At 39.7% G+C, this 16894-nt stretch overlaps 1 protein-coding gene across 1 annotated transcript; it reads right to left on the bottom strand.

Moving 5' to 3' along the window:
• Positions 1–203: 203 nt before the first annotated feature.
• Positions 204–16889, bottom strand: RAB32 (RAB32, member RAS oncogene family; the record flags this gene model as incomplete). The annotated part of the gene is made up of 2 exons (XM_009583896.1): positions 204–611; positions 16718–16889. Coding segments are annotated over 2 exons (580 nt in total), but the record flags the coding sequence as incomplete, so codon positions are not given.
• Between the last annotated feature and the right edge of the window lie 5 nt (positions 16890–16894).

Here is a 16894-nt window from a genome sequence, read left to right as displayed (position 1 = left end):
CACCTAAAGATTACTTGTATCTTTTGAACAGTTTGATCAGTGTTTAATAGTACTAACATCTGAAGAATGACACTGATCCTGACATGTGCAAGAAAAAAAAAGCTTATCGAACTCAGTTAATCAAGTTTTCCAGTTAGTTTTAAGGTTCTCTGAATTTAAGATGCAGTTCTAATCTAAATGAAATATGCTGCAAGTCTTCCAACTTTTGCTGAACACTGGAGACTTGACTGTCATTTTGCTATACTTGATGATTTTCTTCCCCACATGACTATATTCATCTATTCTTATGCCAATACTTAGAAGAGTTAAAATATGTTTCCTCTTTATGCTTACCTTGGCAGAGGTTTCAAACCATCCAACAAAGCCACCTTCTCTGCAGAACTGGTCCATTTGAGAGGGACTCTGGCTGCCATCTTTCTTCTGGTCACACTTGTTTGCAAGAAGAACAGCAGGGACGGGGCTGCCATTAGGAAGTAGTACTTTACTGTCCAAATCATGCTTCCATTTTGAAACAGCCTCGAAAGTGGAGCCTCTTGTGACATCGAAGACCACAAAAGCACCAACTGCCTCTTTGTAGTATACTCTGGTCATATTTCCAAAGCGCTCCTGGCCTGAAAGAAAGGACAGTGAGAGAGTATATTTATATTTAAGCATGAACTGTGGTCAGCATAAATGGGCTTCTGTACGGGTTAGTACACATGAATTTGGCATTTAGGTCTAGTCACTTAGTTCATACAACATTGCCTCTTCTGTCCTATGTTATCTCATTGTAACAGCCATTATGTGTATCATACAAGTCAGATGCTAAAAGCAGTTTGCAATCCCAACTACCACTTTGATTATTTTTTTTAAAAAACTTATTTGTTGAGTAGTGTTCTTTAAGAAGTAATGCCTAAAGACATTAACAGCACAGCTATAGACAAATTCTTTCGTCAAAAAAGCTTCTGAAAGATTTAGATATAAACCTATCACTTTAGCTAGAGACTTAATCATATCCAGAGACTTTTTCTGGAGGGTGAGCAACAGGGTTTCTACAAGCTCCAAGGCTAACACAGCCTTCAAAGCATCTTCTAAAGAAGTCACCTATAGATTTTTTCCTTAGGGACAACCTCAAAAGGAGCTAGTTTAACAGTTCTAGCTAAACCTTTGACTTAATCTTTTATGTCCGAGACCTTGTCTAGAATAATTTCCAATTGTAGGAGTTCTACAGCAATCCCAGGATTTGATACAAGATGACCAGAATAGTTAAAGTACAATTATTCACAAGAAAAAAATCAAGAAGAAAATCAATGGACAGCAAGTATAGTCAACTAAAGCCTTTTCTTATTAAGTATAACTATTGTAGTCAGTATACTTGAAACGTAGAATTAGAGTGCCAGGTCAGTTATTCTTCTGTTTGGAAGGTCAGACCATCATGCTGTGTTTGTACTGGAGTAAACATTAACAGTGTCAAGTGCAAGCATGTTGCTTGGGAAGTTCGGGCTACTAAAATAGCCTTTTGCTTTGTTCGGAAGTCTTCATTGGGAAAAGTAGTCCCTGCATTTTATAATTCAGTTTTACAGTGTATCATCACTTCAGCTTTTAGCGTGTATGCAGTTTTAGAATAGATAGAGAAAGTAGGAATTTTAATTGGAAGATAGTTATCCTCTGTTCGTAAACATTCAAGTCTGCCTTTGATTAGCAAGGACAAACAGTTACAAGAACTGGGTATTATCTTCTCAGAAGGAGCCGGAAATTCATTAGGTGAAGGAACTTGACAAGGGATCCTGTTCAGCAGCATGCTTTTCTAGCTCAATTGCCTGATTTTAATGTCAGTACTTCAGTGTACCGATTAGCTCATTCCCAACAGACATTTTCAGAAAAGGTTGATTAAGCAGCTGTTAGAATTGCTGGAAAGCAGCAACAGCTACAGTGAAGTTCCAGAGAACTATAAAGTTCTAAAGAGAACTTTATTTCTGGCTGTTCAACTTTAAAGTATGATGCTGCATAAAACAGCATCACTAGGCAGCATATTCTGAGGAGTGGAAATTACATTAATTTCTTCACTGCCAGCTCATTGTCCCCTGTGTGATAACAGGGAGCATGCAAGAGGAAAGCTCTTTCCTCCATATTCAAAGCTCAAGTTTTAAAGCATCATTTATACTGTGGACTCTCAGACCAACAAGCCAGGCACCAACCTGCATCTCCGTGACTATGTCACTGGAAGAGGCACATTGCTGACAAGTCTCCTAACAAGTGCACACAGAACTTGTATACAAGTAACTCACATTGTCTCCCCAGGCCTTTCCAGGCTGGATTCTTATGCCTAGAAGGTGTTTTTGGTATAGCCTTACTACAAATTTTTGTATCATTTGCCCACTGTTTTCATTATTCAAGTACCTGTAGGAAAGAGTTTGGCCAGAAGGCTTTTACTTGATCTTCTGCAGATCAAGTGTGCCACATCTAAAGAAGCTTTACTTTTAGATTGTGGGGATTTTTTTTTTTTTTTAAATGGAGCTGCACAGGGTCAAATTTAGTTATATTAAGCCAGTCACTGCATATGGCACCACACAAGCTATGAGGAGCTCCTTCTCAGCTTTCCCATTTGTTTAGCCATCAGTCTCACCATCGATTCCTGGTACATGGGAACATCTCCAGCTGTGCTAAAGCCTCAAGTGTTGTGTCCAATTCAGGCAGTGTATCCCTTCACACCACAGGATGGGCCTACAAAACAAACAGTGTAATCTCAAGGTCTACAGTGCTCTGTACCAACCTCAGTCTTCTACAAAAAGATTTCTTCAAGTTTGGCCCCAAAATGGTCTAGAAATGGACACCACTTGCTGTTATTTACATGAGACTGCACATGAATCTGAAGCAGTGAGGGGAACAGTCCCATTAGTCCTCCCTATTCAGTTGTTGGAGATCTGTGTGGATTTCAGTCTTTTTTTGATTAAGGCTATAAGTTTTTCCAAAAACTTGATGGACATTTACATAAGAAAATTAAGTTGTATTGATTAGTTGCAGAAAGGGTTGCTAGACTGTTACCAGCAAGGAATAGAGACAGCATAATCACTACATATGAAAACTAAGGTATTCAGAAATTGTGGAAAAGGTTATCAGGCAGTTATCATTTCTCAGATAGCTGTGCATGCTGTAGGTAAACATGGCTGTGATCAGTTACCACAGTGAAGGACATTACCATTGACTGAACCCCTTCCTGCCTACTGCTCTCCCATCCAAAAAAACTTTAAAGATCAAAAACAGTTAGCAAGAAGGCCATACTAGCCTCCTATAGCAGTAACTCTTGCTGAAGCCTGCATGACACAGTGGGTCTAAGGTATAGGAGAGAGATTGGACTAATACAAGGTCACATATAGCTTCCAAAGAAGAGAAACAAAGTATATATCATAACCAAACTTGAAGAGTCCTAAACACCACCAAATGTTTTTTCTTAAAGAAATAACAGGGGGGCCTAGCCTTGGCCAGAAAGTCTGGTCATCACTCAGATAAGTTTGTCAATTCCATTTCCAAGAGAATTCCCATCATCTTACCAGTCAGTCTTCCCCGCCCACCTGGCCCAATGCCTTTATATACAATGAGCTGGAGAGCTGAACCGACTGGTAATCAACCAAGACTGCCTGGCAGTTGCTTCCTTGACATTGGTGACTTCTCATGCCCCAGTGTCCCCCAGACTACATGAAGCTTTAACACCATGGCAGCCCCTTCCCCTGTTGGTAAAAGCCAGGTATGCTATACTAGAAAGGCAATGACAGTCTTGTAGCAGAGGAGCAGGTCAGCTGAATGCCCTCATGAGGTCCTGATCAGAAGAGAGGCCACTGCAAGTGGGGTTGTGCTAACTGGCAGATTCAGGAGCTCTAGAATAATGCAGAAGCCAAGGTTAGCTTTGTAGTAGCTTTCCTCATTGTGTGAGAAGACAGCAGTTCTGGTAGGAACGTAAGCCTGCACTGAACTGTACTTTACTTTGTACTCTATAGCAGTCACTTAGAAAGCATGGGCTTCAGCTGTCCAGAACAATCATTTAAGTATTATTTCTAGCTGCGTTTATTGATAGAAGTTGAAATTTTTGCTCTTATAGTATGAGTTTTAGATTTGGAAAACCTTAATACATATTCTTCTGTAATTTAGATTTGGGTAAAAGTAGACAACTGATGTGCATATCAGCATAAAAGCCTCTATCTTTACTTATTAGATTTAAGCTTTACAATAGGAGGATTTGATACCCCTTACCTCTAAAACCACATACAAGCTCAACACCAGTGTACTATTACAGATACACACCAGTATGAGTGCTGCCCTTTTCTAAAGTAGCCCAAATTCCAAACCAGTTTATTACAGCTTCTTTCACCTCTAGAATTCACATCCACTAAAAATAGATTTGACCTGTGTACTAGCTTCTGACTGCTCTTCCATCCTGTCTGGAGGTCTAACAAGGATGGATATATTCTTACTCCATAGAAAGAAGACAGAAGCAATAACACATGACCTGCCTAAGAGGTAAGAGTTTTGTTGTGGTAAAAGATACATGGCATGAGGCAGGAAGCGAATTCAGAATAAACTGAGTAGACTTTCTTTACGATCCTGTATTACTGACAATGCACATGCTTTAGGCTGAGCTTCTTGTAGGGGACGTAGAGCATTCTAGACAGCCTTTTGAAAATTTAACAGGACTTTCAGGCAAAGCTTTTGCAAGTGCTTTTCTGCTTGCAAAAAAGCTCATACAGAAAAAGCAAACTGTAGAAGACACCACTCCTCCAAAGTTTGGAGTGTGAACATCATTCTCTATTTAGGTTATTAAAACTAAATTGACTCAATTTTTGCCATGCGCAGTTCAGCCAGGGATTTGTCATTCCCTTTCCTATGTCCAGCAGAATTTTTGCTTTAGTCATTTTACCATGTGTGAGCATTGTGTTGAGCTGTACCAAAAGTGGATCATACCCCCAGAGGGGAAAAAGGCTAAAAGTGATCAGATGAAACTAGACTTAAAATCTCCAGTGTGTATAACCATGGAAGGAAGAAGACAGGAAAATTACTTGCTTACTACAGCAGTACGGAAAGGACATCAGAGGATTAATCATTCTGGTAGTTCTAGTGCCTTGATATAAACCTGATGGTACCACAAAGTTACCCTTTCTCTGTGCTTTAGGGGTTCAGGTGTAGATGAGGAGCTAAGCTACAAGGCAGTCATGGGGATCAGATGTTTTGTTTGGAGGTATGGAAGTGGCTGCATGCAATGCAAAGTTCTGCATTCTCCAACCACAAAGTTTTCACATCTAAATGACTCGGCACATATTGTCACCGTATTTTCCAGTAATTGCAACAAACATTAAGTGAAATACTTGCATAATGTCATGCATCAGATACTAATACAGTTCCCTACAGCAGCACCACAGGAATTAAGTTTAGTTTAAAACTGTATCAGAGCTTGGGAGCTATTATTGCTTCCCAGTTTACAATGTAACAGGAGTAAACCATAAGTTAAAAACGTGAAAAAAATTATAGCCAGGTCTGACATTGAAGCTTTATTTTTGTCCTTTACTTCACTGCAAAAGATAAGTTATCATCATAAGATTCAGACACTACCAACCTTGCCCTGAAGTATATTTTAAAGAGTTTCTACAGCAATCTTTCCCAGTGTAAGGAATAAACAAGAGTCCTGTTTATCAGAGCAGTGTGACTTATCATTATGGCAGTTCTTGGTTTTAGTTAGCAGGAGTTACCCTACACTTCTACTACTATTTTTGCTCTTAACTCCTCCTATGTGATGGGAATTGAGGCTAGAAAAAGCAAGTTAAATGTACAAGTGACTGCTGGATATGCTTGATATTGAGTTCGTCAGAGTTCTGTCTCCCAGACTACTTACCATACCTAGAAGTCTTAATATGTAGTTTATATGAACTAACAGAAACCTACTCAAGGAGAGTAAAATGAAGAAGCTTCCCTAGCTATACTTTTTTTTTTGCTGTGAAGCTAAATTCTAGTTTATTTCTATCAATACCAACAGTATAGCACGAGTTCCCCTACCTTGTAAAAATCTAAGCTTAGTCTATCCTGAAGCCACACAATTCAGAAGCCAGAGTTGTGTTAGTTGCATTTAAAGCCTTAACATCTCTTCAGGAGTACTGATGGACGACTGGACAAAGTCTAACGTCTCTTTCAGATGAGAGCAGCAGTTCTGACATCCTCCAAAAATGTCATTAATAAGGAAAAGAAAGATGACCAAGAGTTATAAAAGCCTGACAACTAGAAGAATGATGGAACAAACAGTTTCTTGTGTTGAAGAATATTAGTTCAAGTCATCTTTGACAGGTTTAATCAGCTTAATGGGTGTCCAGAGCTCAAAATATGATTTTAACAAGTTTGGCAGTTCCACATCAAATAATCTTAAACTAGCGATGCATAGTTTAGACTAAAGTCATCCAAAAGCAAATGCACAACTAGAAGAGGTTTATTCCAGAGTTGTTTGCTGCCAACTAGACGACCATTGCAATGAAGTTTTGCAGTTTTTCCCTGGACTCAACAATACAGAGTTGTCAAGTCTAATAAATAGCAAAAAGTCCACAGTTTATTAATAAAGCCAAGCAGGTCTTGCTAACATTGTCCTTCAGAATGCCGAAACTCAGTGTTCAGTTAGTTTAAAAGGCAGTTTAATTTCAACAGAAAGAAGGAATATACCACACAGGATAAGTCTAATCTATAAAACCAAGCCAGAAAACTATCCAGCAATACTCCAGTAGTGAAGAAAATTATGAAGAGACCTAGTGAATCAAATTAAGAGATTTCAAAATGCATAGAAATAGCATCCTGCTAGTGTGTTTCAGTTATTCTGCTTTTCTGTCAACAGGTACCATACACTGCAGTGAACTCAGGCATCACAGGATGCTTATTAAGCTACAGTGAATGGTTGTAATAAATCAGTTTTAGTCTGGGAATACTTGAACATTATCCTTCTATTGTGAGAAGGGTTCTCAGATCAACTGTTTACCATGACCACTAATAGTCAATATTAGTCATACCAAAATTCAAGAAGGGTCATTAGTGACAGCCAGACTAACTCTAATTTGACTATGGCTCTTAGGTCCTTGCTATCAACTGCTCTGAGCTTATTAGCCACACAGTGTGCAAGCACAGTGCCACTATTTAGACTTGAGTGCCAAACTCCACAAATTAGTTGTTTCAGACAATTTCCTGGACCATGAGACATTTGTGCTTTTATTCATCTAGACAGGAAAAAACCCAATTCAACAGTAAGTGAAACCCCTTCTCTTTCCAGTCTTTTCTGCCAGGGGAAAGCCTAACCTAATGAGCACTGTCTTCCCTGCTCCAGTCGTGCTGCTTCACAAAAGATTTTCTCCAGCTCCCTGAATTGCTAGGATCAGGCTTTCACATACTAACGTTAAGGAACATCTGAGTGGCAGCTCCTTATTTACAATTCCATCTCTCAGCAAAGTTCATGTCATTCAGTGTGGTAGATTTAAGCTAAAGCGCCATCCAAAATGGCTAGGCATGCAGCCCAATCCTCTGCCTGGGTTAGAATCACTGTCCCTTTCAAAACTCACCTAAGTCCTTTAGAAGCCACAGGCAAGAACAGACTACACTTTGGATGTCTGTTGGTCCTACAGCTGGATCTTTGTAACAATACAGCAAATATCCAGAATTGCCCTGAGGATGCATCTGCCAGTCCTCCAGACACCTAATATACATTTTAGCACTACCTGGGTCAGGTGTGAGCTGACCAAGGCTCCTTTTTAGCCAGATATATCAATATACTACTGGCAAGCTGCCACGGCTGACAGCATTCCCCCCTCTCCCTAAACCAGCACAGCTTGTCCCAGAAATGTCTTACCCAATTATATTGAATCTGTTATTCAGCAAGAAGCGGGTTAACCAAAACACTATCAATATTACAGGACATGCTCAAGTGTGTCTACCTGCTTTTTCACATGGGTAGCAGCCATAAATTGAGAATAGACAGACTCTGAGATGGTCAGTGCTAGATGTCCCTCCACTCCTCATTCTTACCCATTTAAGCTATTAGTGCAAAGTTGCCAAGTTGCCAAGTTTTTAAACCACTAGCAGCTCTAGCAGATATTAGAAATCTGTAAGAGTTAAAAAAGGCACGTCTAGCCTGACTAACTTTCCACCATTGTGGAAGCAATATTTGGTATTTGTGGTTATAGTGACAAACACTAAGAGGTTAAAAAGCAAGAACTACAGGAATATTGTATCTTCCTGTATTAGTACTAGAAACAGTTTTACTGACTGCAGCTCTTACAGTTTCTAACAGACAAAAGCAGCCTCAGATGATTTTAAGTGAATTGCTAGTGTCCTTTCTTACTAAGGGTAGTGTGGGAAAGTTAACTGACCACTGGATGGACCTCTTCCCAACAGTAAATGTCCCAAACTCTTCAGACGAACAGTCTTCAGGGAAAAGGTAACCAGCCAGTTAATCCCTGTTCAACTGACTCCCACTTTATCATAAGAGATGACCTTTGGTACTCTGGTTATGTCTACGTTAGACAGTGGCAGGGTGAAGTTGAAGCAGTTCTGTTGAGTGAGACTGTTGGAGACCTGACATCCACAGTATACTATATATACAGTATGTACGAGAGACTTACTCTGTAGTCATTGAAAAGTCACTGAAGAATATCAGTTCAGGTGCAGCAGTATTTTGGCTGTTTAGATCATAACAAAGTGTTTTCACATGTTCTTAGAAGTCACTATTTCATTCCGAAATGGTAGGAAGTAGTTTGCTCTAGTTTCATTGCACAACAAAACCAGTTTCTAATTAATAATTTGTTAGCTACCTGAATTTTCAACATCAATGAGTAGTCTTTCCATTCACTGTTTGCTATTGTTATACTTTATTCTAAAGCAGGACAGTCCTGTTCACTGATGTGCAAGCGCTCAGAAGTTAGACACCCAATTTCCATCAGGAACACTGACCACATCTATCATCATAATAGATGGAAAAAGCACACCATTCTCTTTCACAAAGATAGAAAGCCTTCCCCAAATAATTGCACAGGTCTCACAGGGAATTTTACAGAGAATTTACAAGACTGATAAACTTTTCATTGCTGCCTGTAGCCTTAGGCTAGTCTCATGATTTAAGATTGTCCAAACTGACTTTAACAGCTTACTATCTTGTCTTTGAGAAGTTTAGAGGCAATACTCTGCACTTATGGTTCAAACTGGCTTTGTCCAGCATCAAATGTATTATATGTAGAAGTATGACAGTCATGTTTATATAAGAAAATTTCACCTGTTTTGCTTGCATCTTTGATAAACAGCAAATTAACAAGAGAGGAAGTCCCTGACTAAGCACTAGATTTCCATCCCCAGAAAAGTAGAGTTCAACCAAGCTAAATGATTTCTAGCTGTCAAATGCAGCATGTACGGGAAAACCCTCCTTGCATTAGTATTCAGGAAAAGTTGACATACTCAATTAGTGCCAGCAACAGCATGAACTGGAATTTCCTACCTTGCTTTAACTAGACTCAAACAAGTCATCTGCCAGAGTTAAGCTATATTCATGCCTGACACCCTTTATTCCATCCCCTTTGGTGCACTGTCACGCAGCCAGAGCTGTACTGTGTACTTAACAGTGATGCTGCACAGCACTAAAGCATTTCACAGCATGCAGGAGAACAATTCTAAAGTCAGTTTGTCTCAAGAACAACTTTATCACGAGACTGAAAAAATGTTAATCTCTAAAATGGTCAATGTGTCATGGCACATTGTGTGTGATTGGAATTTTGTATCAAATAGCTGCCACTTCACTCTACCCAGCACTCTAGCCTGGGAGCATTTAAAGAACAAGTTCCCATAAGCTGTTTGCAGTGACACTCAGAGGCTGCTTTTTAATCTATTATTTGAAAAGCTACTAAAATCCATACAATAAGGAATATTGGTTTTCGTTTGCTGCTAATCTAGAAGCCACTGCTACTGAAAGTTTGCTATGCTTTCTCTAAACAGAGTCAAGATATTTATTTCTAAACAAGCTCTATAAACCCCTGAAATCCCACCATTTTTCAAAGCATATTCTTACCACCCCATCTACGTTTGTCCTGTGTCTCCAATAGCCAGAGAAGAACTTTGAACGTCTAACCTTCTGCCACAGGTAGCTTGAGAAGCATGCTGTGCTTTGTAGTCACTCCTTGCTGCTGGTTATGCTAGCTTTAACACTTACAAGAATTTCACAAGAGTTATTCCTATGCTTTCATATGAAAATATAAATAGAAATTCCCTTACTGCAAATCACTTCCTTCTGACATAGCATATCACACTTCAGAACTTCTGAAGTGAGTATTTGGAGGGAACAGTTTACGACAGAGTGCAAAGGCAAGGCAATGGTTACCACTGGAGTTGAAGGAAGGTATTTCCAACAGCTGTGAGACTGAATCCCAGTGGCCTTGCTCACTACTGAAGGGAAGAAACTTATTTTGTACAGCATGTTGGAGCCTTTTTTGGAACCAGGCAGCTAACGTTATTTTCTTTCCTGCATTTTGTAAGACAGGTAATCAGTTTAGAACAACCCCTTTACAGCACTTGCCAACTCAAATTGTACTTGTGTACATGCACTTCAGTGACACCCTGTCCTGGTATGCACATAAAGAAAACCAAACTGGTAAGAGGCAGAGATGTAAATAAGGTGAAGACACCAGGACTCTGAAGCTGCAACACTGATGCAAGGAGAGTTGATAAAAGTCGATTCATGTAAACTCCATACATTAAGAGAAAAGTGTATATTTAATATGGTCTTCACCAGTTTGTCTCTGAAGGGTAATGCACTTGACTTGTCAAACCACCTTGATTTCCAACTACTTGAGTCAGTATTACATGAAGGGCAAGAATTTAGCCAATACTTGCCTCAAAAAAGCTTATGATCAATGTAAGTTAATGATTTCTGCAAAGAGTTCTAGTTTGTTTTATAATTTGACCCAGAAATTAGTTATGTTGTGTGATACATGCTATTTCTCCTCCTGTCTGCTGTATTGCACTTAAGAACTTAAGTATCATTTCCCTTTAACACAGCTTTCCCCCTGCCCATTTGATGGATACTCGTCCATCCATCCTTTATTTTCTGTATCAGAGTGCTAGGGAAGTATTTTTATTGCGATCTTGTAGAAAGCATAAAGCTTCTGAGCAACTGCTATATATGATAGGAACCTTATCTATTTGAAAATAAGGCTGAAGCTCCATCTATTCCATAGCGATTAGAAGCTCAAGCACTAAGTGCATTTCCATTGTTGACAGGAATTAAGAGTAGTTGGAAGATCAATACAGCAAGCTTTTTTTTAAGCATGTACTAGATCAGGCAGTCTTCTAAGATCACATCTTTAACCCCATTTCTTGTGGGACACCTAGAAAAGCCTATGGAGAAATTTTAAGCTTATTTCCAAGACACTCAAAGAACATCTGTCTCAATTCCACCATTTAACTGAAAATTAACTGAACAGTTCTGCCTTGCATAATCAAAATTACCATACTAAACTGCCTTACAACACCAACTTCAAGACAGTAACATTTCCCATATGCTTATGGAATTCCATCAGCACACAGGCTTTAAGTAGTTTAGTTCAAGATAACATATACACTACTTTGAGTTGGTATATAATATAGTACCATGCAAAAGAACCTTCACCAATATGAATGATTCAGTACCCCACTGGTAAAAGAAGGAAACTGCTTCATCAGCAAGACCAATAACCATACCTGGCTTGATAGCATGTCATAAAAAATGACTTAAATAGAAGAATTCAAAAAAAAAGAAAGCATGCTGACATCCAGAGTCTGTATCCAGAGATGTCTGAAGGCTGGAGACACACCAAAAAGAAACAAGTTAACATGTTCAGCACTTATTTAGATACTTAGCTGTAGAGCTCCAAGTACAGCAAGTCCTTCTCAACTGAAAGCTCGTAACTCTAATTCAGCTGTTCCAGAAGAGTCACAAGAAAGGACACCCACACAAGATTTCCTACAGAGGCGTGGTTTCTAGAAGGAAACCTATAATACACCTCGAGTTCTTTCTTGCCTTTACTGCTTCTAAGACAGTGCTCAAAACCTTTCAACATGAGCAGGCCTTCTACTACCCCCCCCTCAAACTTTATCTGCATGTTTCCAGCGGCATCATCCTTAAGTCATTTTTCTCATATGAGACTTACACTTAAATGTCTGCAAGCAGGAAGCATTCACAAATCAGTCACAGGTCTTTCAAATCTTTTTCATCAGTCTGGACTTAATCGCATAAAAGATTCTCCAACCCTGACTGGAATTTTTCTGACCTGCCTCAGCTGTTACCAGAATGACTGTGCTCCCATCTCTACATGAAGGCAGCTGCTGCTGGAACCTCCATCACCATATAAACTAGGAAATAACCTCAGATCACTTACCAGTTTCTGAAAAAGCTCTGAGCTCCAAGTTCCACATCCATTTCTGATGCAGTTATTTATGTGCACATTTTTCAGTCTTCCTTCCTCATCATACTCATTAGGTATCTTTATAACAGTGAGAAAAAACCACAGTTGGGGGCAGGTTATGCCTAGATTCTCTTGCCTCCACTCTATGCTCACTTGCGTATAGCATGCTTAGAATACTGAAGTACAACCATTCCTCTTCTGTTTGGCCAATTTCATAGCCACACTCTTCCAGTTAAAGCAGTACTTCAGTTTTAATGAACACTTTTACAAAGAAATTCTAATAAAGTCCTGGAAGAAGGGTGCTATTACACCAAAGTTAATGCAGAATTGTGTAGTCAAAGCTTTGAAAACAAGTTTGTCTACCAGTCGTCATTAGTGACATTCTTCGGGAGAAGCCAAGCTCAAGTGGTCATCTGCAACTTTACCACCCCTACCCTCCAGAGAGTTGCATGTTCGTACAGGCTAACGTGACTGACAGCGATAGCCAATGTAATCATAAAGCAGCTAACACTTCTCAGTTGCTGGTCTTATTAGATCAGATCAAAAGTTTTTATAATACAGAAAGTCCTTAAAGTGTTCTTTCAGTGGTAGTTGTCCAAGTTTCAACATGTTATATTCACCTCCTACACTACGTTGTGGTCAGGGCAGTATACTCACTAAAACAGCATGCTTGTCAAGTAGGAATCTCTAGCATATTGAAATAGACTTTAAAAGCACTTCCCTATCATCAAGATTCCTTTGTTTTGTATCTCTTTACCACAACGACTCATTCCTATCTCCTATTCATTTTGCCGATAATTTATGTCCTTTGATCAAAAGGGTTAACCTGGTTCTAACACTTTCAGAATTTACCCAGGAAAAGAGATTTATCGTAACTCCATGTCAAGATAAAAAAACAAGATTAATGCCTAAGGGCAGCTAAGGTTTAGAGGTTTTGCTCCTGTATGAAAATGCATGTAATCTGTTCAGCTTCTTTCAGAATACTTCATGCTGCAACCGAGATAATTTGACAGTGACTGATCAGTCTTACTCCCAAGCTTTTTAATCTCCATTATTCAAGAAGTTACAACTTGTGTCTAAAAACTAAAATGACTGAGTATTTCTGGAATATACAAGTCTAGGCACAACTGTACCCTTCTTACCCTTTCACTATTTCACACCCCTTCTCCTTTGATCCTGCTGCAGGAATTTGCATTTCTTTGTGCCTTCCAACAGGAAGGCTATTTTCACCAGAAAAATAGCATAGGCCATGTAACACTGTCATGCTCTATTGGATAGAATTATCTAATCACTAAAAAAACTCAGCTAGCACAAGAAATTGAAGTTACTTGAGAACCTGCTGCATTGCAATACACAGCACAACATTCATCAGTTTGGCTACAGTCACACCAGAAACCAGCACAGTATCTGCATCATAATCTTCAGCTGATGACTGAACTACATGGTTAGTTCTTATCATTGATTTAGGTACAGAACCTTAGACTGCAGCACCCAGCTCTTTGACGAAAGCCTTTTATGATAAACTGCTAAGTAGAAGCTTTGATCTAGTGAAAAATAACATGCCTTACTATGCTTAAAGGTTAGACTTGAATTCAGAAGCCTTTTTAAATGCATCAAAATCAATTCAGAATGCCAGCACCATGTTGCTTGCAGGGAAGTCACATGTAACATTACTTACCATAAGATTTAGATCTCTTCAAGAGATCTAAAGCTGTTTGCACACACCAGCAGACAAAATTATCTACATGAGCTGTTGAAAGCCAGAAGACAGTTGGGCTGATGAGTTAAAAGGGAATGACTATCACATGCTCAGATACTTTGTTACACATTTTATTAAAGCGCTTTAGGGAATATGCGCTATGACTATAGAGAAGACATCTTCAACCTGGTTTTCTAACTAATAATTTCTATACAAACCTTTTAACATACTCAGGCATTTGGAAGTATTCATGAGTATAGACGTAGAAAGCTGTAGAACACACTCCCAGGTCAAGGACTTCAGCAATTTTAAGACCATGAAACAACCCTTATGGATTCTAAAATCCCTTTTATTTTAATGATTAACTCTTAACTGAGATGTCAAGTTCTATAGGAGTCTGAACTGTTACTCTCAGACTGGCTAAGCACAGACCAATCAAATATCGCTAAGACTACTTCTCTTCTTAGTCTTGTTTTTTGATGGGGAAAGGACCCCCAGCCCCTTGGAAACAGAATAGCCTGAACTACCAGATTAGACATGAGAGTTTGGAGTGCAAATTGCAAAACAGTTGTATTTTCCTTTTTAACTTTTGCTAGTGAAAGACTAGTCAGGAGTTTCATACAAAACTATGCACCACATTGTAATATAGGAAAAATTTTGCCTATTTAGTTTAGTAGTACATCATTTGCATTAGATCTAGAAGTGTTAAGAATAGTATACAGACATTTCAGTTACAGGAAAAAAATTATTCTTCAATCTATCAGCAATATTAGCACAAGCCTCCAGGGATTTGTCAGCAGCTCTTCACTTAGCAGTGTCCAAGACAGACTAAGGGCAATAATCAAGTGTGAAAAATACTGTCTTCTAGATCTTGAAATTAATGCATGGGTATATTGACAGGACTTCCCATAATATAAATAGGTCCTGTCCAAACTTTGTTATAAGTTACAGCTAAGTTTCTGCTTAGCCTGTTGAAACAGATTGCTTTGGCAAAGCGCACAGCCTACCTCAGCCTCAGAAACCAAGGGCTGAGGAGAAGTTAAACGCAAGTGTGGCAGCCTGCCAAACCCCAGGATCCTGATAGTCTCCCCTCTTTAATCTTTGGAACTCCAGACTTGCTAAAATACATCCAGAGTGTTGTAGCAGCTTGCACCAATACTGCCAATTGATTTAAAGAAAGTTAAAACTGATCTGTAAAAAGAACGCATCAGAAGAGAAAGCTTGCCAACATTTTACTTGCTCTCCAAAACAGCAATTAGAAAACATTTTATTTTGCCCTACGGGCCAGCAGCAGAAAGATCTATGGCGTGTTTCAGCATATGGCAGTAGGAAGCAGGCTTTTTACTCGAGAAATCATATTTGAAGTGTTTTAAGATAATCTTTAGAGCAGAAAGACCAGAAGCTGATGTTCAGCTGGTTTGTCACAGGGTTACAGCAGCCACATGTTACGCTTCCTCTTTTCTGAGCTTCCACTCGATAAAGCTAGAGTTCATGGAAACAGCAACTACCAGTTGTTACCCTAGTACCTTCCAGTAATGTAAGTTTAAACACAAGCACTTGAAATAAAGTCTACTTTTTCATATGCAAGGAGATATTCTGAACATGGTGGAGAGGGATGAAGAGAGCTGCAGGTTAATACCTGGGCTGCACACAAAACTAGAAATGCAATACCAACTTGAGATGACTAAAGAGCTGAGGGGACAGACTTCTTACAAGACCACAGCAAAACAGAGTTTGTTCTGTGGCATTTAACACTGCAGCATAAACAAAGTTAACCATGATAGGCATACAGTTGGAGTCTTTAAGACAGAGGTGTTAAAGAACAGTTTTGAACCATACATAGGAAAGGAATGACCGTGTAGTTTGGACAAGTGAACAGGGCTTTTCTGCTTCCATGTGCTCAAAGTACCTTTTTGATACACAAACCCATGATTTGAATATAGAACTAAGTGTAACACAAGTCCCATTCCCTCACACCACTTTGCAGGGACACAAGTTACTTTTAAATTAAGTAGGTGACTCCAAGCATGCAACATTTGAGCATACTTCCTTTGAGGACAATTTTAGCTATTTGAGTTACCTTTAAGCTAAAAAGTGTGTTTACTAAACATAACCTACTTGGAAAAGTTATTTATTTCCTCTAGAAGTGTTATGGAGCCATAACCATGAATGAATGTAAGCAGTAGTCATAGCCAAGGCCACAAGTGCTCGGGCAAGTGGGTCAGGAAGAGCAGTACGAGTGGGAACCCTCCGGGAGCCCTGGAGCCAGCAAGAAGAGTAAAGCAGCTTTTTGAGGACTGCTGTAAAACCCTCGGCCAAGCCGAGAGCCCCACAACATCACCTAACAGGAGCACACACAGCCTATAAAACATAAAAACCTTCAATCCCACATCGAAACCTCCCTCTACTTATGCCTCAAACACAGACAAGAGGGGTTGCAGGTAATAGGCGGAAGGAGAAAAACAAGAAGACGGACTTGACAGTCAAAATACACTTTCCTCCGCAGAGACCGGGCCCCGGGCCACCAGACAGCCAGGTTCGCAGACCTCTGCCCGCTCGGGGCTCACCCTGCAGAGAGACGCCCGCCCCCGGCCCTCACCTGCTATATCCCAGAGCTGCAGCCGCACCAGGGTCTTGCTGTCCCAGTTGATGACTTTGAGCGCGAAATCCACCCCGATAGTGGCCCGGTAGTGCTGGGAGAAGAGCTGGTGCACGTACCGCTTGATAATGCTGGTTTTACCCACGCCCAGCTCCCCGATCACCAGCACCTTGAAGA

Source organism: Fulmarus glacialis, unplaced genomic scaffold (assembly GCF_000690835.1).
Source record: "Fulmarus glacialis isolate BGI_N327 unplaced genomic scaffold, ASM69083v1 Scaffold39158, whole genome shotgun sequence".
NCBI classification, from domain to species: domain Eukaryota; kingdom Metazoa; phylum Chordata; class Aves; order Procellariiformes; family Procellariidae; genus Fulmarus; species Fulmarus glacialis.
The sequence above is the reverse complement of the archived record's forward strand: the minus strand, read 5'-3'. Positions and strand labels throughout refer to the sequence as shown.